Source organism: Gallinula chloropus, assembly GCF_964237585.1.
Source record: "Gallinula chloropus genome assembly, chromosome: 3".
Taxonomy (NCBI): Eukaryota; Metazoa; Chordata; class Aves; order Gruiformes; family Rallidae; genus Gallinula; species Gallinula chloropus.
Window position 1 is genome coordinate 67,364,074 of NC_140087.1, and position 24,044 is coordinate 67,388,117.

Consider the following 24,044-nt stretch of genomic DNA (forward strand, 5'->3'; position numbering starts at 1 on the left):
TCAGCAAATCACCTCTTGTTACCATGGGGCACCCAGGCTGAAGTCAATTGTCGTACATACCGTGTGATGCTCGGAAAGGTGGGGAGGTGCGTCGGGGCACCCTTTGGCCTTTTTTTCACTATACAGCAAGATGTAAAAACTCAAGACAAAAAAAAAAAAAAAAAAAGAAAAAAAAAGGAAACAACAAAAAAAAAATTCGGAGTCCTGGATATCTACAAGTTGGCTGATGTGACCCTGTGCCACCTACCAGTGTGCTGGCTGTGACCCAGCGATGTGATACTCCAACAAGCTGAAAGAGATGGCTGTGTCTGCTTTCTTTTGACCTCCCAAGGCAGCTGCCTGGTAGGGACCAAATGGCATAGAAGAAAAATATCTGCCTCACACCTGCTTTCCCCAAACCGCCTGCCACAATGCCAGTGTGCCCACCAGGCTCCCCTGGGAGGCAATTCCCATCCCTGGCCCTCTCTCCATGGAATACCAGGACAGGATAGTTAAGATAGTTTTCTCTTCTTCAAAACATCATTAGGATTGAAAAAAATGAATCTCTTGCTTGCACATTTTGCATAAATACATGGTAAGTTATCAATTGATGTTCAAATAGCTTAATTGAGTTTGAGGGGGAGAAAGGTCATTTAATTGGTCTATTGAAATGTTAACAGAAACAGATATGGCAAGGAATAGACTTTAATGGCTGCAGTGTGGCACTGATGTCTGCATTCACTTGCAAAATTGTTAATTAGGGCACTTTGGTAGTTCATTTGCTTTTGTATTGATGTGCTTAGTCCAATGAGAGAAATTGGGTTTGTATATGGTATTTACACAGGGCAGCAGAGGCTCACCATGAACTCAGGAATAAGGAAAATGAAGTGTAAATCAGAATTGGTTTATGATTTGTGCCTTCATTAGCATGCTTCTAGTTATGCAAGTAATTTTGTAGTGGCTAGTTTATTTTTGTATGTGATTGATACATTTGGCTTCATTTTTTTAATTGCTGTAGTAATGGACTTGAATAATGCTGTATTATGATTTTTATTTAAAGTTATGTAAACAAAGCTGTTTAAACTAGATTAAAACAGACTGTACTGCAAATCAAGGAATTAGATGTGTGTGTCCACTGAGCCCCTGGAAGAAGGTGCTGTCTGCCTAAATGCATACCAAAAGAGTATATTCAGTTGCAATTCCTGGCCCACAGTCATCAATGCCAGTAAAATTACAAAACCAGTCCTTAGTGTATACTTTAGGTCCACAGTGCCTCTCTTACAGAACATAAACCTCTAAGGTATTGGCATTTTGTATGTGGGAATAGAGAAATTGCACAGAGTGTCCACCAGCATTTTTTGAGGGTAGTAATTGCAGGGATTAATCCTGGTGCTGTTTCCTAATAGACTTGCTGGATGCAAAGCTTTATATTTTAATTGGCTGCAAGAAGGCTGTATTGTGTACAGTATATAATAATACATTATACCCTAGGTGCTCTTTATAAACAGAGGCAGCAAGAAAATAAAACAAGTGAAAAACCAAGCAGCTATGAATCATCACTTTTACAACAAGGATCCTGTTGTCTTACCGGAACAGGAACAGGTTAGGAGAGAAGGTGACATTTTGCAGCAAATAAATTGCTGATCTTAACAGCTCCTAAATGAAAAGGACTTTTTGTTCATTATACATATTGTAATTTCGCGTTTGGGTGCTGTGTCTGCCGGTTGTTTCAGCGCTGGGGCTTTGGTACAGAGTTTGCGACAGAGCGTTTCTTTTAAAACTCGAGGCGTTCCTGTAGCCAGAGTTGACACCAGCTTCATTTACTCACATGTGTTTGTGAAAGTACTTAGGTGAAGATCACAAATATGCGCTGCGCAGCTATCTAGTTCTGCAAGTTTAATCCGAGCCCCAGAAAGTTTCATTGTGGCCCTATGCAAATGTATTTACATAGGAATGGGTTCTTGGGTCCTTTAAAAGAAGGCAACAAAGTTGGAAGACTGAGGCCAACAAATAAATGAAAGTTTCTCTAAATCCATTGGATAATAGAGGCAGTGTTAAGGCTAACCACAGTGTTGAACTAAACAGAGGGATTACTCCTGGGTTTTGCATCAGTTGTTTTCTGCCGGGTGGCCTCACTTGTCAAAAAAAAAAAAAAAAAAAAAAAGTTTAACGGGGGAACATTCACATGGCACATTGAGAAAAGAAGTATGCTTAATTCCATCAAAGCCTAGAAATCAGTCATTAATTTATTCTAACCTCCAATTGTTGGTCATTTGTGAAACATCTGGCCTTTAAGTCATAGGAACCTAAACATAAGTACAATGTGAGTTGTTCTGAAGATGGGAGTTGGGTGTAGCGGGGGTGCTGTGTTAGCATGTGTACATGAGCGTGAGCGCACGTACGTGTGTATATTGCATAGGTTGCGACTGTCACTTCATTTTGGAGACTTTGAAACATATTAAAATGAATCCTTCAGTTAATTTACTCGCAAAATTAGATTATTGTTCATTTGCATCTTGGAAAAGTTCTGCCATTCAAAAGAGCCTCTTTCTTCATGGTGAGTTAGCAGTTAGATATTTAGCAATCTTGCAGCTTGCTAGTCAGAAATAGTTTCTAATGAAGTTGAAATTTGAGATAGAAAATGTATAAAAGCTTTCAGGAAAGACATACCCTATTTTCCATATGGCTAAGTAATTGTTATGATATTTGTTTTAAAGCTGGACTTAGACACTCCTGACTGCCCTCTAATTTGATATGGCTGGTCCCAGCAATTCTTCTGGAGGAAACTTTCGTAGTAGAACGCAGTGAAGGAGATAAATAATTTTGCAGCTATAAGCACATTGCAAAGTATAGAAAATATTTCAGTCGCCTTTACTGTTGGGCAGATAACAGTCTTCAGGGTATTTGCCTCTGCTGTGAGTTGGAAAACCTGAGTGAAAAGGAACTGAGTGATTAAAAGCAGATTTGAAATAAAGGTGGCATCTCGGAGCTGGCAAAATATTCTGCCTTTTGTTAAGCTTAAAATAACACCTGCCATTTAATTCTCAGGGCTGGGGGTTGGTTTTAGTTGGGGGGGGGGGAATATAGTTCTTGGTGCATAACTTACACATTGCAACATCTCCTGTGATGAAATTTCATGTATTTCACATGGCAAGGAATTAAATTAGATTTTAAATATGATGGGAAAATTTAGATCTGTCAATCCACATGGCTATGGAGGTATTTCAGAGCTTTCTATCTTCAGGCACTTACTTGCTTGTACTCTTTTTTTTTTTTGTTTGTTTGTTTTTGAAGACCAGTGTTCTTCCTTTGGCCTGACCGTTGTTTTTTGATTTCTTTTTCTTGATCAGCAGAGGCTGACTGCAGCAGTAAGGCTGTTTTGACAAATATAATGATGCTATCTGAGCGCATGACAAAAAGAATTTTGAAGGTTTTGTATAAAGCAGCTCTTAATATTTGTTTATCCTTTTCCCCTTGTTAAGTAAATAAATCTTTAATCCCCACTCCATTGTAAAATTTACTGTATCCAAATCTAGACTATTGTAACTCCATTCAAGCTGGGTTTTATCCTTTTCTACCAAAGGGATATCTGCAATTTTGGCAGCCTGACACACATTATATGAAGAGAAAAAAAAAACCCAACCAAACCCAAACAAAACTCCAATGAGTAAATTAGGTGTGACTTAATGTATTTTGATTCTTAGCATTTACTTGTCCCTGCCATAGAGTGGCTAGAATTTAACGATGTGAATTTGAAGCGCGTGGGAATCCATGGGCGCTCACGTGTTGCATGGTGCGTGTATGTGTGTGCACATATTTACAACCCACCAACACAATACGTAAAAAGTCACATTTCAACTTTGTTAAAGCCCTCATTTCCGAAGCACTGATGTCCAGAGTACTGGTAGGATAGTGGAGATGAGAGAGAGAGAAAAAAAAAATCTCTTTAAACAGCTTGTGAAATGTAATGTTTGAAACGGTTCTTTGAGAATGTGCAGATTATGGCTTGTGTAGTGACTCTTTCCAGCTCTCTGGGAAATGAGCTGTTGACATTCTTGTGGGTCATCATCCAAGATAGGAGGGCAACCACAAGGATTTAGCAGATAAATTCATCCAAAAAGACCTTTATCCATTTCATTGCTACTTGGAAAACGTTCATGTTGAATAGCAGCATTAATGTAGCCCTTTTAGCCCTTCAAAGTGAGCCTTATGTTTAAAAAAAAAAAAAAATATATATATATATATATAAAAAAAGAGAAATAATCAACTGACCAGAGTAATGACTTCATTAGATCTTCTAAGAGGTAATTCATTATTTACATAATTCTGGAGCACAAACCCATCTTTCCTTCAAGGAAAAGGCTCTGAAATAGAATTGGGAATCTTTTACAGTGAAAGAGGCTCTTCTGAATTCTAATCAACTGGATCTGTCTCAAATTCATTTCTAGTTTATTGTAAACAGTGGAATTTAAATTAATTTCTTCTTATCTTGTCTTTTGAAGAAAATGAGCGACTCGTCTAAAAGGTTTTATTTTTAAATACAGCTCAGAGTTTATCTTATTTAGGGGTGTTTGGTTTGTTGGTGCTGGGTTTTTTTAAACTTTATAAACCAGGTGTTGGTCAGGACAGGTTTTGACAGCCAAGCAACAATTATGCATTAGCATAGGTGATTATGAAATAAATAGGGGGGAAAAAACCCCAAAAACTTTTTGACTTGAACTCGAATGATACTATATAGGCTGAATGTGCAGGCAAGGTTCCCACAATGCACTGTGAAAACCTAGGCTAACAACCACCCTGCTGCGTTGAAAACCCCCAAAAAAGACAAAAGCACAATGAAATAGAAAGCTTACCACCGGTAGCTTTCAAAACGACAAACTAGTCAAACTATACATCTCCACCACTCCAATTTTGTCAGAATGCTAATGAGCTTGCTCTGATCTTTACTCGGCTTCCCGTGTTTTCTACATCTTCAAGGACCACATGGCGCTAGCAAAATAAAGACAACTAAATGAGAATTTCGAATGCTTTTTGTGTTAGGACCTGGTGCCTTTCAGTTGACGCACTCGTTGAATATTCTCAACTTAAAAGCGTACAACAGGGGGCTGGGTATGAACTTTTTAGCAGGGGGAAATTTGTACAAAAGTAAATGAGTGTGATGAGGAAAATATGAGAAAAATTTCTGATTAATTTCCACTCTATAATATCAATGACACCTTCAGCCCCTCTCATACTCCTCTAACAAGAGATGCTGATAAAAGATGAATGATTCTGTGTTGTTCACAGTGAATGTTTAGTGGTTTTTTAATAGCGGCATTCTACATAAAAGGCACCAGGAAGTACTCTGCATTAGCAGTTGAGATCGCTAGTTAATAGGATGATGTCTTTTAGCTTTTGTCACAAGATTATTAGAAAGGATGGGTTTCTGTTCTCATCCTGGCATACTTTGGAGTGCTTGTTGAGTACAAGTGCTAAAATACAGGTTTCTTGGTATTGTTTCACATGCAAAGTAAAAGCCCTTTTAATGCAACACCTTTTACTTTTTTTTTTTAACCAGGTGATTTTTGTCATTGATCTCTTATCTGCCCCCCTTTAGCTATATTAATCACTTGGAGTGGTCTGCTTCTCAATGGGGGCCTGATGATATATATGTGTATAGATTCACTATCAAAAATAAATCCCTTATATGCTCTCCACCTTCACAAACCTGATTATTAAGCTGTATTTACCAGTCTGCATTATACAGTCTTGAATGCTTCTTGCTGGAATCGGCCACTCTGTAACACAAATTTGCACTGAGGGAGGGAGGGATAAGCTAGGAGGAGGCATCCAACTCCCCAAGCCAAGTTTTGTCTTTCAAAAACAATTGAATTCATAATTCTCTTAGGAATTCTTAAAAGTAAAGGCAGATCTGTATTCTGAAAATGATGAATGTTCAGTTTTGCCCAAGAGATGAATTCCATTTAAAAATTGGTTTCGTCGCCGTCTTCAGGCTCACAGGCATCCAGTGTGAAAAATACCATGCATATACATAGGGAGAAAGTTGTAGCTAGATAGGGAAATCATCCTGGTCTCTTCATATCTTAAGTAAATCAGAAAGAATGAATAAATGACACCATAGTTTTTATAGTAGTTTGCCAGCCCTGCTTTCCATACACACCGCTGTTTCGCTTAGCACAATGTGATTAATCTCAAGGGAACTGAAAAGTTGCCAAACCATGAGGTGGTAGAGAAGTATCCAACCATATTGTGAAAGACAAAGGTGCACATGCTGAAGCACAGCAGGAGAAAGGGTGGTATAACAGCGGCAGTTCTGGCAAGATAGAAAATTTAAAAGTATCGCTCAAAGCAATACTACTGCATCCAGCTCTGGGGTCCCCAGAACAAGAAGGACGTGGAACTGTTGGAGTGACCCCAGAGGAGTGCTGTCATGATCATCAGAGGGCTGGAGCACCTCTCCTATGAAGACTGGCTGAGAGAGTTTGGCTTGTTCAGCCTGGAGAAGAGAAGGCCTCTGAGTACCTGAAGGGGCTTATAAGAAAGCTGGAAAGGGACACTTCACAAGAGCAAGTAGTGATAGGACAAGGGGTAATGGCCCTAAGTTGAAGGAAGGTAGATTTAGATTAGACATTAGGAAGAAATTCTTCCCTGTGAGGGCAGTGAGGCCCTGGCACAGGCTGCCCAGAGAAGCTGTGTCTGCCCCATCCCTGGCAGTGTTTAAGGCCAGGTTGGATGGGGCTTTGGGCAACCTGGTCTACTGGAGGGTGTCCCTGCCCATGGCAAGGGGTTTGGAACTAGATGATCTTTAAGATCCCTCCCAACCCAAACCATTCTATGAACATCTTTACCACTTAATATTTTACATTTTGTGTAAAAAGTAAGCTAAAGAATTTCAGAACCTTCTAAATACATGAATGATATATATGAGATACCTTTTTGGTTTTTTGCTGGTGTTTATTTTGTGAGCATTCCCTACTGGAAATATCCTACAATCAGGAGGCTAATAGAATATTACTAATAGTACTTTGTGTTGGACAAAAGAAAAGGTTTTTGACACGAGCATTAGAGTTGGTGTGATTTTTATTGTAACATGGTAACAGTGCACAAAACTCTGCATTGGTAGTTACTGGTTTTGGTTTTATTTTTTTGAGGCAAAGCAGTAATAATATAGCACTTGATGAGATGCTTCTCTCTACAGTGTTCAGGAATGTTACCTTGCTGCCAAGTTTATGGTAATAGGAGTTTGGGCATCTACCAAAACCTTGGGTGAAAGAAATGCAAGAACATTATACTTGAGATCTTGTTTCCAAAATGATAACTGTGCTTCTACATTGCATCCAAGTGTGACTTGACTGACCTACAGCCCCCAGAGCTCTGTAGAAATGCCTGCTCATACTGAATCCATGTAGTTCAAAGCCATTCATTAACAGTTTTAGTGCAAATAAACTAGCACACTAGTAAGTTGTTCTCCAGGTGTGAATCTTCAGCATTCAGATCTTTCATACACATATTTCTACACAAGTATTGGTTTTGTCATTGCTAGAATTAATCCACTTTATGAGCAGTGGAGAAATTCTTGAGTTCCTGAGGCTTGTGAACCTTTTTCCAGTTTCCCTTCTGTCATGTTGCCTCCAAAGTCTATTACAGGCGAACTCTTTCCTGTCCAATCTCCATCTCTTCCCATTAGCAGTTCCTGAGAAGCAATCTTGACTGACTTTTGGTAAAGGAAGACCATCTGGACATACTTTTCCAACTACCCAGCATTTCTACAGCTGAAGAGCTCCCACAGAGCTCACCACCATGCCAAACCTCAAGAGTTCACAGTTTTGGCTCTCTAGTTCACCACACCTCTTCAATCTTACATCTGTCCATTGGTAGGAAGAAGTACCAAGGAGGAGACCTTTCCAAGACCAGCCATGGGCAGCATGCGTCTTTCAGCCTTTCCAGGCTGTTTTAATGTTCATTAAAACATTAAAAAAGCCGAACAGCAACGCTGACCATTTTTATTTTTTTTCTCAAAGTAACACAGAATTGCTATTGGCTGCTGGAGGACTGAATGATAAGTCAGCTTCCTCTCCATGCTTCCCTGGCTTGTAGCCTCATCATTGCCTTAAAAGAACCTGTCAACAAAGTGCTTGAAGCCAGCTTGAAGAAGAGAGCCTGAGCGCAGTGCTGCCCGCGTAGCAGGAGGCTACTCTGGGAGAGCCCTAGGCGCTATGAATAGACTTGCGAGCCTTCCAAAAGTCTTGCAAGACCCAACAGACACTTGCTTCTTTTAACTGATTTCCATCTTTCTTTGTGTTATTGCAGTATAAATGCTCTTTCATGTGGTAGGCATAGTCTTTGGCTTTGTGCCTAGAAGTTAGCTTTCTCCACAATCAGGGCCTGCCTGTAAAGAGAAGGCGAGGAGAAAGGCACTTTCGTCACCCCAGGGCTCCCAGCCCATGATGCCACTGCAGTCTGCGGAAAGCCCTGTTATTTTTTTCTTAGTTTTCTCCCATTTACCACCAAAGCCACTCTTTCTGACAAAACTGGAAACTGGGGGGCCTGAGGACACCACAGCCTAGCTAAACTTGCCCAGTTAGCCCTGGGAAGCTTTGGATCCCAGAAGTACATACCTGCCAACTCCCAGTAAGAGTAGGCGTCTTCATTAACACCGACACAAGGTCACATTGCTAGCCATCATCTCACTTCAGGCAGTTGCTTTGGGTTAAAATTCAGCCCTATCCATTAAAGAAGTCATTTTATACTGTCCTATGCCCCTTCACAGCTCCTGGAGAATATGTTCTGGAGGAAGTAAGGCAACATTTGGTAAAAATGGGATAGTATATACTGCCTAGTAAAGCACAATCCAGCAGTTAACTGGCCTCTCACTTCAGAACCTTATCCAGACATCACTTGCCAAGTAAACAGGTAACTGGTCTGTGGAGCATCGTATCAAAGCATCCAACTCATCAGCCTGCAAGTGGAGTATTTCATATGCCAGACCATCATCATCTTCTTGGTGAATTTCCAAGCGTGAACTACTGTTTGTCCTGTAGCTTCAAAGGTGTCAGTTAATGGTGCATGTTTCCTGTGCTGCAAGCAAAGGTCTGATGTATACTTTTCCCAGGCGTATGCTTCTTCTGACATTGTGCTAAATGAGAAAATTTGGGTACAAAGAATGCCAGAGGGTGATAAAGGACAAGCATTGGCTCTGCTCAGTGCTGGGATTTCTGCAGACATTGTCCTCAAGACAGGTCTCTCTACATGCTTCAGTTGAACATCATGTCTTGGTGTCTGAATTTTGGGCCACAAAATCCTTGGGCTGGATTAATGACATCATATTTAAAATATAATCGTAAAAGATTATCAAGCCCATTCTGTTTCAGTTCATTTTCTGTTATTTTCTAGTGGCCACTGTGTTGACTCATCACACAGAGAAAATCAACGCTCTTTCAGGCAATTGTCTTCATGTGAAAGTTTTGGTCCTGTGATAATTTCAGGTTGCCAAGACTGCAGGCCACAAATGGTTGTCTTCCTGTGAGTCAGTCCCACTCCAGGTAGAATAAATCGTTGCACGCAGTGGGATGTGGACAGAACCCTGACCTTCTGTTTACACGGTTCTCAAAATTTTAAATAGAGGCTCTGATTTATTATGTTTCAGAAATCAAAGAAATTACAAGTTTCCTGCTTGATAGTAAGCTAATTTGATGTGTGCTTGTGATAAAGGCATTCCCTTGGTGGCAGCTCTTTTAGGGTTACAGTACTTTTGGGGGCTGAAATAGAGTCAAACAATGTACTGCAATGTAACTCTGCCTGGCAGATTCTTGGCAGTCGCTACCTACCTTTATGAGACTCCATTGTGTGGACATCAATGTCTCCTTCTCAACTGCTCTCAGACAGCAAGTTAGTGGCCATGAATTTGCCTTTCTAATGTCCCCTGGGCATTTTCCCATCAGTTCAGACTCAGAAAATTGTGCTTGAGCTTCATCTGCTAGCTAGCTCTTCTGCAGAGTCATCTAAACATCCTGTTTATCTCTTGGTGGCTACTCTTGTTCATTTTCAGTGATTTGTATTAATAACTCGTTCAGTGAAAGAAAGAAGTATCCTGGAAGAAATCTGGGCATGGTAATCTGAAATGGGAGTCTCAAAGCTCAGGATGGTGCCCATCCATTCATGCTTAAGGGTGCCTAGTGCAGGCTCCCATCTAGATACTGAGAGCTTTGAAGAATTATTTTAGACAAAGTTCTGACCTTTTCCACCAAAGGTGGTCCTCTGAAAGCAGAGGAGGGTGATTTTTGATAGAATAGGTCTCTTTTGGGATGCCTCAGTTTCACTTAGAAAGTGGAAAAACAGCAGACACTGGTAATTTAAAATCTGCACTGTAGCTTTCAGTTGGGTTGGACATATTTTGCATTAGGTCTGGTGTAAGCCTCCTTTATGAAGAATATCTCTTAGGAATATAGGCTTTTCTGCTTAAGTATTTGTTAAATTCCGTAACTTGCATGAAAAACACGAGCTCGTCTGTGCATAAGCTGTTCACAGTGAGCGAGGTGAGGAGACTTAAAATCAGTGGGATGTCAACCATTGACTTCGAAGGGTTTGAGACCTTCCATCAGCCTTTGTTAGTTATGTGAGCTTGGTCAGCTAAAACGCCCAGCATTGTTTGTCATCCCTCCCCATGTTTCCTTTTGGTAAAGCTGCGGTTGCCACAGAGGATCAGCCCCATGGTCTGATCCAGGACACTCCTGTGGAAGGACATGGACAGCTTGATGCCAGGCAGGGGCCAGAAACTCTGCTGAGACCAGTTACAGACTAACCTGGCCCCAAGGAACAATTCATTTAACCTCTAAATATTAAAGGTTAACTCATGTCCTAAAGCGGGAGGATCCAGTTCCTACCTACCATGTTTTTTTGTTTATTTGAGTATTTATTGCTACAGCTTTGCCTTTCCATATTCAATGTTCAACCTGGTTTTAATTCTTGCTGAGCTCTTAGTTTCAACATTGCCTTGTGGCGATGAGTTCTACTGGTAAATGATGAGGCTTTGAGGAAAGATCATTCTTTTTATCGGTTTTAAACACACCACCTTCAATTTCAGCAAATTTCCCCAGGTTCTTACAAGACAAGATGAGACACATCCTAGAACTGTTCTTTATTTGCTATTCATGTTCTCCTTCAGGTAAACAAGCCAATCTGTCTGCTCACTGCTAATACAGAAACTCGTAAAAACTCGTCCCCATGATTGGGCGAATACAACTTTTTTATTCAGCAGGCAAATAAAGGCAGCGGTATAGGTTTTCAAAGGATCTTTCCATTAAATTTGTGGAATTTGCTGGTGTTTGGACGGCTCTTGGTGGTCCTCTAGCTTCTGTTAACTAACAAACAGCCCAGAAAGAAGAGCAGAGCAAAGTTGGCCAGTTTTTGTTGTTATTCGCCCTGCTCTAGTTCACATGCGCTGGCATTCTCCTGCTGGCCTCTTCACCCAAGTGTGTTGAGTGAAGAAAGCTTCTTCTATTCTATTTTAAAACTGTGTGTAAACATCAGTAAATGGGTGAAGAATGGGCTCTGTCTTAAGTAGGTTGTTTTTCATGTAGTTCTGTTGAGGTAAATGGGGAGACATAGGGAGTTTTCTGTGTTTAACCATGACACCATGGCACACACACTATACGCAATGCAAATAAAATTTAAAAACAATTACTGCCTAAGACGGCATGCAAGGTGATTTCTGTAAACCTGTTATTTCTTGCCAGATTGAATGTGCTGGTTTGGGATGCTGATAAAAACCCTTTATTATTTATCTTCCGAAGGTTGTAATTCATTTTTGTACAACAGCTAAATATGTTTACATTTAAGGATTTTCTATTTTCTTTAAAAAATTAATCTATTGGCTTATCGTGACAGATTTACAGCAGTATAAAGTGCAGAGGAGTTACTGTGTTCATCCATTTACACTGTAAACTGATCTTGTCCCTGCATGTTGCTGCTTTTTCTTCCTTTTAAGTGGCATTCACAGTGTTCCGTAGCACTTTCTTCTGTGTTTTCCTAGCAGCGTACAGTTTTACGATGTTAATCCATATTGGGTTTTATCTAATGACTGGCTGCCCAAACGGCTTAAAAATAATGGCTCTAATGGCACATATGCATACTGATAACCGGCTGAGCAGAAGGGGTGGAAGTATTTTTAGCAGGAAAGGACCAAAAATAAAACCAGAAATTGTTTTTTCAAATTGCTTCGGAAGAGACATTTGTCAAGACGCTTCTTATTTAAATATTTAACAAATAATTAGCTTACAGTGTAAACAAAAGTCCATTTGTAAATCCTGAAGAACGCAAAGGGAAAGGTATTTTTAAAAGGCTGCCTGGAGACAGTGCAACCTTAAAATAAGGTAGTGGCTTTTATTGTTCTCAAAAATGGTAACTTAGACACACACTTGTAATTCTTGAGCATTGTAGATGAAAATTGGCTCAAGTTGGTTTTCAATACCAGTCAGGAAAATTGCAATTTACTAAGTGTGATGAACCACAGGAGGAAAAGAAAACGGGGCGGGGGGGTGGTGGTGTGCTTTGGGGTGGTGAGTTTGGGGTTTCTTTTGCTGTCATTAAAATTCTGGCGATCGTGATTTTGGCTATCATGAAAATTTGCTCCAATAAGAGACAAAACCACCAAACTATATGCTGCAGCCTTGATTGAATCCTGCCCAGGAGCTATTAGAGCGCAGAATCACAACTCAGAAGTCAGTAGGAGTTTCTCGTATCTGAGGGCAGAATTTAGTTTCTTGTGCTATTCCAGGCTTGGTGTTGGGCTTGTTCCTAATAATTGAGGAGGATTCTGATAGATGTCAAGTGAAGAGAAGAATAGAGCACGCATCCTTCACCACTCAAGCCAGACAATGAAATTAGAAAATGGCATTGAGAGTTGCTGTGAAAGAATTCCTCTGGATTCCTAGAGGAAGAATAAAACAAGAATGCATTGATGAAATGAAATTAAATAACATGAAAAAATAAAGTAAAATAACATAAATAAAATAAAATAAAATGGAAAGCAGAAGCGAAAGGGGGAGAAATAAAATAAATTAGAGAAACCTTGCCAGAATCCTCCTCGGAACCTAGTAATAAAGTCCAATATTAGAAGCCGTATTGTCTTTTTACATAAAGGCACGTGTACTTGCTGTTTTGTCTTAGTTTCTGGTTCTGCATTTTTCAAATCTCTTACAGAGCATTTTGCATGCATATGATGTTTGCAGCACTTATTTGAAGACTGTTTTCAGAAGTCATTGAACTATAGGATAAAAAGGTGTAAGCGTAATTACGTGTTAAAGAGAATAAATATGTTCTGCTAGATAGTTAACCAGGTGAGGTTAAACAAGATAAGATGAATTCTGGTCTTTTTAGAAAGCTGACAGTCTTCATTTTAAGCTACAATGTAAAGTGCTTTATCCTGAGATTAGGTATTGTGGCAGAAGCTAAAACTGCCTTTTTCCCCTAACCGTGCCAGAATACAACCTCCTTTTCTTTCTGCACTAACAAGACTGCTTTACCACCACAGCCCACTCTAAGTAATTAAATCAATCCTTTGTACTTACCGTATTCTCCTCTAGTGACGGTACTAGATCTGATTATATGCTTCATGCATATTCAAAGTACGGCACTGACAGCTCTTTAATGAGCTCTTACTTAATCAGTACGAACAATGTTCATCTTGTTCTTTTTTTCCTCATACATTAGAGCTAGGAACAGTTGGGGAAAAAATGAAACATCCAGCATTCATTTGAAAAATATATTGTACTTTGAAAAGTGTCTAAGCTGGGGAAGTTGCATTCTGCCCTTTAAAAGTCTGATGGACAAATTGGATTACTAGTATTGGATTAAATAACAAATGGTTAGAGAAGAAATGAGAAAAGCTCGCTGTGATCACAGGCTTTAATATTTTTTGTTACTTATAAAGCTGAAGGGGTCTTTAACCAGTTATTAAAGTCAGGATTAATTTGTAATGGTCCAACTTACTAGCTTTAAAAGGGTTTTGTTGTTGTTGTTGTTGTTGTTTTTATTGAAAACAATAGTGTAATGCATGTATTATGGAAAAATTTACGTTTTAAGATCTGTGGGCTATTTATAGATTTTCATTATCTTGTACTGGCTCAGATAAGGGATTTGCATGCCTGGGATCGATTTGTTCTCAAACATATTTTTCACTTCATTTAAATATTCTGTACAGTTGTGTTGCGTTTGTGGTGGTGTTTTTTTTTCCCTGAGAGGAACACGGATATTTTCCCGGTTTTAATTTTTCAAGCATTTGTAGCAAGTCAAATACTTGGTTTATACTTGAAAAGTCGAAACAAAAACAATCCCACCAGCAGAGTGAAATTGTGTTGGGGGGGGTGGGGGTGGGAAAGCATTACTCAAATTTATTTATTTTACTTAGAAATTGCAATTGCCAGCTTAGCTTGCAATATCGCTGAAGTAACGACACTCAGTTTTTCTTTGTTGAAAGTGTTTCACGTGCATCCTTCAACCAAGGCGGGAGGGGCGGCTGGGGGGGAGAGTAGTAATGCTCCAATGGTAGTGTATTTGCTGAAAAGAGTTATTTAAATTTCTTATATATGGGAGTTCATCTTTATGTTGCTTGCCAGGGAAGAATCTGTTTCAGCTCCATGCACAAGAATTTAAAAGCTGACGGTCAACAAATAAAATATCAGCATCGAATGCTATTAATATTGCACACATGTGTCATTTCACTGATCAAAAAGGCCTTCGCCAGGGTACAATTGGCCTTTTTCCAAATTGCAAGCTTTTTCTCAGCTTTTTCTTTTTTACTCTTTCTTCTTTTGTTGCTGCCCGGGGATTTGTGCCTATCACAGCCGATATCACATGACCGGTGTCAGGGCATCACATGGGTCCAAAGCGAATACAAAAACAGATTAAAAATTCTTTAAAAACAATCAAGACTTTGTTAACTCACTTTTAAACCAGCCTATTCTATGGATATTGCATGTGCTTCAGTGTCAGCATGGAAATATCAAAATAGGCACCTGTTCTGATTTGACTCGACAGTTCCGAGCTTTACCTAGATCTTTTCTCATTCTGTGTTCCAACTAACTTTATTGAGGAGGAATGCATTAATAGAAAGAAGTTTATGTTCTTACCGTGAGATTGCGTGGCATGAAATCCAAGTTCAGATCTGCTGTTGAGTCAAACTCCTTTGAAACACTTCTGTCTCCTGTTTCTATTTTCAGGCTTGTGAAGTGAAATGCTTTGCATTTATAATGGCATCTTTTAGCCAGAGATCCCAGACCACCCCAAAACCAACAAATTGAGTGTCATAAATTGATTAAAATGTTACTATGTCTGGTAGTGAGAACTTTTTTCCAGGAGCAGTGTGTCAGTCTCATGTGTCACAGAATAAACCGATTGTTTTGCAAGGGGAAACCCCCACACACCAAGGCCCTTTTCCTTGTCGTCTCCCCCAAATAAATTTCAGCTACTTTTTGCATTTCAATGAAAGCTTGCTAATATCGATTGTCATCTACTTCTAAAAGCAGATCTCATTAGATGGAACAATACAGCAATGCCTTTGATCTGTAACTTAACAGCAAAAGTGTATCTATAAATTGTAATAAATTGTAATCCTCTTTGCTGAACTGCTGAATATTATTGTAAATGCCATGGTGTAATATTTTCTGTGCAAAAGCACAAGTTGGAGGTCTTGGGAAAGAGCATTTCGATGTGACAAATTTGTTCCTTCATTGCTTGATTGTCCAGGAGCTGGAAACCTGCTGCTTCTGCTTGGCAAAAAGCTGTAGGGTCATCCCCACTTTAGGATGCTCTGAGCTTCCCATCTCACTGCTAGCAAATCGTGTACCCTAAAAGCACCCTTCCAGGAACAGTTTCATCAATCAAGAGCTTCTCAGAGCAATAAGTGGATGAGGACATTGGAAAGAAGAGCATGCCAGATGGCGTAGCTTTTTCTTACTGTGTGGGTCTACCAGCTCCACCCCAAGCTGACCCACTTCCCTGTTCATCTCCTTTTCTCTCCCTTGTGTTGATACACCAAGCCCATGGGCCACAGCAGTGGGCATTGAACGGTGTGGAGAAGGCCAGTGACCTTCCCTCACATGCAGCAGGGTCATAGCTGGGTGAGGAGGTGGTTCTCCATGCAGATCTGGGCTTGCACACTACCATGGCGTTGGGGTGTGAACGTACATGTGGCAGGCACATACACGCAAACATTTCAAACGCTCCCATCCAGAAATTGAAAGCTTTCTTTTAGAGCAAAACAATATTTTCCTGGTGTCTTTCCAGCTTCTGGTGCTGGAAATTGCTTCTCTTCAGCTAGGGATCCTATGGCTTATGTTAATAAGATACAGCATCTTGCATCAGAGATTTCAAAACCCTTTACAAACATCAAAGAATTAACTTTTAGCACCCTTGCCAGATCGGTACAGGTGATTATCCCCATATTACACACGTTGTGCTTAAATGCAGAGATCTGCCTATGGTCTCTTGGTGTAGTGGTGTCAAAGCTAGAAGTACTCGGAAGTCTCAGCTCATGCTCCTTTGCCACTATTCCAGGTTTGTTCCCAGATCAGTTTTAAACCATAAGAAATGTGTGAGTTTTGTAATTAAATAGGGACCGAATAGTCCTTGCTCCTTAGCTTGACTTGAGAGCTGAGAATGTCCAGTCACCACAGAGCTGCAGTCTCCACAAAGGACTTTGATGAGGTTTCCTCTAGTCCCTGAGCTCAGAGAGTAACCTTTGGCCGAGCAACCCTGTTATGTGGAAAGGACAGTCAGGAGCCTTCTGGGTGCTCGCCTGCTTTTCCCCCACACGGCCTGATGGTGCAGAGGTGGTAACTCTTGTCGGTCTGGTAGAGTGGAATATTGCCTGCAGGTAGGCTACAGAGGACCCTGATCCTGCCTGGGTGGCATTGATGGCCATGGGCTGGGGGAAGGAGTGCTGGTCCGTGTGTACACACATGGGGACTCTTAGGCACCTGGAGCCCAAAGTGATTTGTATTTGTGCAGATTCTCCCTTGATTGCGGGTTGAGCAGAGAAGCAGCTCTTACCAGCACATTGACTGTGTGCTCTTACCAGCACATTGGACATGATGCCTTGGAACCTGATTCCATGGACAAGGGTTCTGAATTACCATGTCTTCTGCAGCTAGTTTGATCCCTACCACGTCATCCTGACTGCGCTGGGTTCGCATGGGTCGAGTGGGTCTTGCCCACAAGGATTGTTTTTGTGTTTGGAGGCCTGTGATGACCTTATAGCAATGACCTTTTTATTTCATTTGGAACATAGCAACATAGTTGTCTCAGAAGAATTTAAAAGATACAGTACTACAGTCTTTTAAAAAGGTGTTTATTTAAATCAGCATGGTGAAATGTGTGCTGATTATCAGCATGGTGAAGGCTATGGAAATGTGTGCTGAATAATGTCCGCTGTCCAAGATGTATTTATGGAGCGAGCAGCATGGGACTGCAGAACTTGTAGTCATACGGTACTTTTACCTCTTGAGAGTACTCCTTGTAATGCTCAACAACACCAGAGACCAATACTCCAAAACCCGAACGGAAACATATAGCTTAATCTGTCAAGTGCCATGTGAGTAATGAAATTCTTTCGATTGCAGGCAGAAACACAGAAGAAGAAGAAGCTATGATGCAGGAATGGTTCATGCTGGTTAATAAGAAGAATGCCTTGATAAGACGAATGAACCAGCTTTCTCTTCTGTAAGTACAGACGGACACGTATATTTACGAAAGGATGATTTACTGCAATATTTACCTAGCAGATAGATGCAAAACTTGTTTGCTTTCTTCCCATTTGTCTTCAAAACGTTTCCTCAAATAGTGAGTAGTACGGATGATTTGTGGAACACATCAAGTAACTTGTTTTTCTCATATTTCAGACTTGAAAATGAGAAGCGTGCAATGACATGAGATTAGCCAGAGCTGTGAAAAGAAAAAAAAAAAGAGAGATATAAATATTAAACACAGTTACATTTTCAAAGCCCCAACAGTAGAATAAAATTACATTTTAGAAATGCACAAATAGATTTGGATCATGGCTCAGATGTGGCAGGTAAAGATGAGTCTGAGAGAAAGCAAAGTCTGAGTCGCTACCTGCCTCGCCGAAATCCCCAATCCCATCAGTAGTTCAGCAGGATCTGAGCGAATCAGTCGTGGTGCGATGGTGCCACCGATACTGTAGAGCAAGGACAAATCTACTTTTTTTTCACTAGCGTGGGTAAGAGAGAAGACGCTGCTTGTTTTCAGAGGCGGTCTGTCCTCCGTGCTGCTTTCCCAGCTTCTTTCCGTGTGGTTATATTTCTTTCAGTAATGCCACCTAGTGTAGATGCCTGCAAACTTCCCTGGGAAAAGCCTGTGCTCACGAATTTCCATCCGTGTCTGAACTTGACAGAAGATTCTACCTTCAAAATATTAAGCTTTCTAATCCCGTGTCTAATTTTCATTCTTCATTAGGGCAGAATGTATATAGGATAATACTTCCAGTGTCATATTATCCCGGTGAATAGGCTGATGCTGGAATTTGTTCATTAGATCCGGAGGAATGTTTTATACTTAGGACATTCCTCAACAGCCGCTCCAAGGATGAATATGAAATAATTACGTCCTGTAGCACAATAGAGTTAAACTGATGGAATTAAAGCTGACATTATAGAAAATGAAAAGGCCCAGTTACTGAATATGGCACCTGAGCAAGGTTTTAAGTTTGTGTATCATTTGTTTGGAGTAGCTTAAAGTTAAAGAGAAAAGTCGGTTACGAGTCATAAAATCAATGTAAGTTAAAGGTTCTTTTAAGTGTTTAATGATTTAGTAATTAACATATTGATGAACTTTTGCAACTTGCCCAGGGAAAAAGAACATGACCTAGAAAGGCGCTACGAACTGCTGAACCGGGAGCTAAGAGCAATGCTTGCTATTGAAGGTAAGAGCAATGCTGGGTGCCGAGGGAAGGAAATGCTTGCTGCCAAAGGTGGCTACCTGAAAGTACCAAACATGGAGGCTTTTCTGGAGCCCAGTTAAGAATTAATGCTGATATTTACGTCATTTCAAGTGATAACACACAGCAAATACACTGGGTCTGTGATCCTGTTCTTAAGTTTTATTCGGACGGGGTCAGGCTGGGGGACGTCCAGGATATGGGACAAAGAAATAAGAGTCTTCTTGGAATAAACTTTGAAAACAAAGTAATGACAAGGTAAAGAATATCTTTCGGGCGTTTGTTATTTGTTGTTGCAGTGATGATCACCTGGCTTTCCTGCAGCACTGCGCTGCTTTGGGTGCTGCAGAAAATGGAAGGGGTGACCCACAGAAGGGAGTCTCCTTCCTTTTAATGTCTCAGATTTAGTGTACTAAAGTATTTAACTGGGGGGTAGAAGTCACATCGGCTTTGGTGGTAAAGCACTACGTTTGCCAAGTAAATATTTCATCACAAGCAACACCAGGATTAGTGTGATCCTTTGCACAGATTTTCTCCCTTCTCTGCAACTCTCCCGAGTTTAGTCACCTTACCTGAATGAAAACTCGTGGGAAGATTGACATGCAGGATAAATGAAACAATTGCATCTTTTCCATAGGGCTTTCAAGTGAATTGTACAATAATCCTGGGGATGATTCATAATAAAAAATAAACATCCAGATAGCTTAAACCATTGCTTGCATTATTTTCTTATTTAAATATCTTAAGTGTTTTCTAATGCTGCACTGCTTATACCTCTCAGTCACAAATGCTGTCTTATAGTTCAAAGATGTTTGCTTAAAAGTTAATCCTTTGGGCTCTGTAAAATGGACCTTTTGTCTAATCAATGCAAATTGATTTTGCTATTCTGTATTGACCTCTCAACCCTTTGACTGTACATGGTAATTTCTTTCTTCACCTGATAAGGTACCTGATCCATAATAAATCAATTCTAATTAGTTTGGAGACTTCACTGGGAGCATAAGTTTGTAGGAGAAAAGCGGCAGGTTTCAGGTAGTTTTTTTGTATCTCTCCATCTGTCGTTACTTTTTTTTTCTTGCGTAAGACGACGTTGACTGTATTCTTGGATAAGCTTGAGTCACAAATGCATGCACTGCTTTCTGCAGAGACAAGCCAGATTCATTGGGAATCATGCTAATGAAATATTTAAACATACAATGTTCTAAAACCAGAGAGGAGCTAAAAGATACTGGATATAAATCTGAAATTTCAGTGTTTAATTGCCTCTTATCTGTTTTACTGTCTTGGAACATTGTAGCAGCAGCTTTTAAATGTCTAGCAGCCTATGCATTCACTCATTGACTTGAGCAAAAATCTGTTGCTGAATTCAGAGAGAGGTGCCAAAACCCAGAAAGAATGGTCTTCTCTTCTCCTCTTCTCTTCTTCTCTTCTCTTCTCTTCTCTTCTCTTCTCTTCTCTTCTCTTCTCTTCTCTTCTCTTCTCTTCTCTTCTCTTCTCTTCTCTTCTCTTCTCTTCTCTTCTCTTCTCTTCTCTTCTCTTCTCTTCTCTTCTCTTCTCTTCTCTTCTCTTCTCTTCTCTTCTCTTCTCTTCTCTTCTCTTCTCTTTTCTTCTCTTCTCTTTTTTCTTTTCCTTTCTTTTCCTCTCTTCCTCTCTTTCTCTCCTCTTCCTTTCTTTTCCTTTCTTTCTTCCTCTCTTCCTTTTCTCTTTCTCTCTCCTCTTCCTCTCCTCTCTCTTTCTCTATCTGTTTCTTCTGCTGGGGAATTTTGGTTTTGTTTATTTGTACAACAAAGTCTGTGTTCAGCACCTTAACCTGCAGCAGGATTATTAGTCTGCTGGAAGTTTTAGCTGCTATCTGCCTGTACCTAAAAAAAAATTAAAGAAGAAACTGACCCAAGAAAATAGCTGTGAAATGTCAAAATACACATCTGTGACACTCTGCCTCTCAAAGTGAGCATCAGCGCTGTGTCACTTTCTGTGTCTGACATACTCTGGAGTGCAAAGATGCACCAGTAAGACCAGACCATTTACAATACAGTTTCTCCAAAGAAATACAGGCTGCCCAAACAGCCTCACGCTGTCTGCTCTGAGGCCATTTAGCCAGTTGTTAATGAGCACTTGGGCTGCGTGGAAGAGTTTGAAAAGACAGACTTCACTTTTACCAGCACCAATTCCTAACCTGAAATACGTGAGCGGGGGGGGGGGAAATAATTTCAAAAATATGTATAACAGGACAGGACCGGTCTGTTTGTGTGAAAGAAAAGCAGAACACACCAACCCAAACTGGAACTTGGAAAAAAAAAAAGAAAAAAAGAAAAGTCTTTGAAAGGTGATAATTACTGTTTTGGTAAATTGCTCTAACTCTTCCACGCGTGACTGTGCTGTTTAAAAATCTATCAACCAATTTACTTAGCTAGTTGATGATGGGGGGGTGGAAGGGGGGGGGGGGGGGGGAATGAAAAGAGGGTGCCTTGCAGAAGGCAGCAGCCTGCTGATCCCAGATAAAGGCGGTTCATTGGCGGCCAGCCTGCCCTGCCTGCGCAGGCAGCGTGTGGGCAGCACTGGCGTCGGGAGGTGCTGACCGTTACAATGTTCAGTGATGTGGAGACAGTGTCCTCTTAGCCAGCCGCTAAAATGGAGGCATTCGCGACTGAAAGGCCTTTTGGGGTTGCCGGCACTTCACGTGTGACACACGGGTGACCGAGGGTGGTAAAAACCGGCATCCTTGCTGTTCCTCCCCTTCAGCCGCAGAGATAGATCGGCAAGAGAGAGTTACAGTGCTGCCTGGTCCAGCTAGAAAGTGTTCCGCTTCCCGCTGCAGAGACTGCTCCGACTGAGCAGGGTCTGAAAGCCTTGCCTAACGGGCCAAAGAAACTGCAGGTTACTGGGTTTGCTTTAACCGGCACATAGGGGACGGCATTTTGGCTGGCCGGTGGGGAGCCAGGCGCGCGTGTAAACAAGGTGCTACCTTTCCGAGCCTGGTTTTCACAGCGGCTGAGAAGCGGGATGCTTTACTTCCAGCCACCTTTCCTCCTCCTCTTTTTGTTATTTATTATTCGAGATTTAATGCCTCCTTAGAAAAGATAAGTTCGTTTTTGCACACCTTGGGGTGGTGTGTTCATTTTCTGCCCAAGAAATGGATCTTCCTTCGGATTTTGTACATCTTGATTTATTCTTGGCTTATAGTTTGAAGTGGGTGCTCTTCTAAAAGGATTTATGCATAGGTTCACTATTTTTGTAGTTATGGTTTATATGATAAGCTTTTTATATTTAAAATCAATATGTAATCCTGTGGAGGAGCTTATCCTCTAAAACCCCATTTGTAAATCTATTTTAGCTTTGTTACACCGCGCAGCCACAGTATTCCATAGATTGATTAGGTTCAGCAGCAGAATCCTATCAAATGGCCTGCTCTGATGATGATGCAAACTCTTTCAGGATTGCTAGTTGACTGGAACTAAAGATAAGACCTGACTGCAATCCCCCAATGTGCTCTTTACAAAACTAGTGTTAATTTTCATCAAAGTGCCGGGCTTATTTATTATAGTGGTGAGGCTGGAGGTTTTACTATGAGAACTTTCGACCGTTTCTATTAAAACATTTCTATGGGAACCGGCCGTGTGTTTGCTCAAAGTAATTATCAGTTTAAGCAAAGGGGAGGAAAAAAAAAAGAAAAAAGACAATATGAAGTCAATGAAGATGAATAATTGAAAACATTTCTACTTTAACGTGAATTTGGCAAACTCATGTCACTTTAAACTGCCCATCGTGAGCGGTGGCACGGGGTTGGGCGGGGGGGCTATGGCTTTCAACACTTTTAGCTCATATACAGCCTTAGAGCTTAATCCTATTTTTGTCCGGAGTGTAGCTTTTATAACAGTATTATTCTGAAATCTTCAAATTAATCACAGCCCATACTGTAGCTTCCCAGAGCCGCAGTCAGCCTGGGTAACTCTATGTGACAGGTGCTATAGGTAATCCCAGCTTAAAAGGCACAACAGGTAGGAGTCAAACTTGGACACGGTTGCTTTTTTAAGCATAGGGACCGGTCCCGAAACTGCTGCCCAGCAGTATTTTGTTGGCTGAAACAAAATTGCAATGTAATCACATATATAAAGCCTCATTTAAATACTTTGCTCCAGTTTCTCTTTTAACCGATTGCTACGTGAGGGTAACTCTATTTAGGGGGCGAGGGGGAAGTCGGAGTCCTTTTCCAGCAAAGTAAAAATGCAAGGGAATATTTCTGCCGGCAAGTTTTCCCATGGCATATTTCAAACACAAAAAATAAGCAAATGCAGCAACAACCAAAAATAAAAAAACCCACCCAGTTTCGTTCCAAGTCCTTCAGTGACATTATTTATCCCACAGGCCTACAAGGTGGGGCAACAAAAACCTTAGGAAGGGACTCCACAGAGAAAAATAATAGAGAAGGACTGAACGAAACCTGTACTGTAATGTTTTGACTGATGTTCGCTGTTTCAAAAGCTAAAATTGCTGCGGAGGCTGGAGCAGTGGTGGGAGAGAGGGGGACGGGGAAGGGGGGAAAAAAAGGATTTTAAAAGAAGTCTTTTGCAATTAAGTGGAAACCATCAAAGTTGACAAATAATTAAATCGAGTGTGGGTAGAGTTGGGGGGTTTCGGGTCCTTTTTTCATCCAGAACTTCGTGTACCTAGATGTGCAGGGAAGCCCAAATCTCAGCACACTTAGCAGAATCCGGGGGGAAGTTACCTGAAAGTCGGGGACCATGTCTGGAGGGAGCAAACCCCCGTGAAATTCTCTGCCCTGTCTCTCTCTTCTGCCCGGCTCACGGCTGCTCCCTCGGAAAGACCGTTTTGTCGCTCTGAGATTGCATTGCGGGAGCAGGGGCTTTATTTGTGCGGGTAAAACTCTCCTGTTTTGGGACCTCCGACTTGCAGAGGTGCGGAGTGGCGTGTTTTAAACCGGTCGAACTGAAGGGCGCCTTCCCCGAGAGGAGCGAAAGGGCAAGCAGCGGTGGAAATCGGGAGACAGGGTTGAAAATTAGCACCTTAAAGGCTTCTCCACAAATTAAAGCGGCTTTGTTGCAGGGGAGATGTCTTAGATTACCAGGAATTTTGGCTGGTAGCTTCAGTTCTG

The 24,044-nt window shown here is 40.9% G+C and overlaps 1 protein-coding gene across 1 annotated transcript in view; it reads left to right on the forward strand.

Annotated features, from left to right (window-relative positions):
* The window catches only part of EHBP1 (EH domain binding protein 1), a gene marked incomplete at its 5' end in the record, with an annotated part of 222,802 nt that overhangs the window by 195,998 nt on the left and 2,760 nt on the right, over positions 1 to 24,044 (forward strand). The window contains 2 exons of the mRNA XM_084262567.1: positions 17,598 to 17,697; positions 18,843 to 18,916. Of these exons, the coding sequence (XP_084118693.1) occupies positions 17,598 to 17,697; positions 18,843 to 18,916 (174 nt within the window). The remainder of the gene's footprint in view (positions 1 to 17,597; positions 17,698 to 18,842; positions 18,917 to 24,044) is intronic.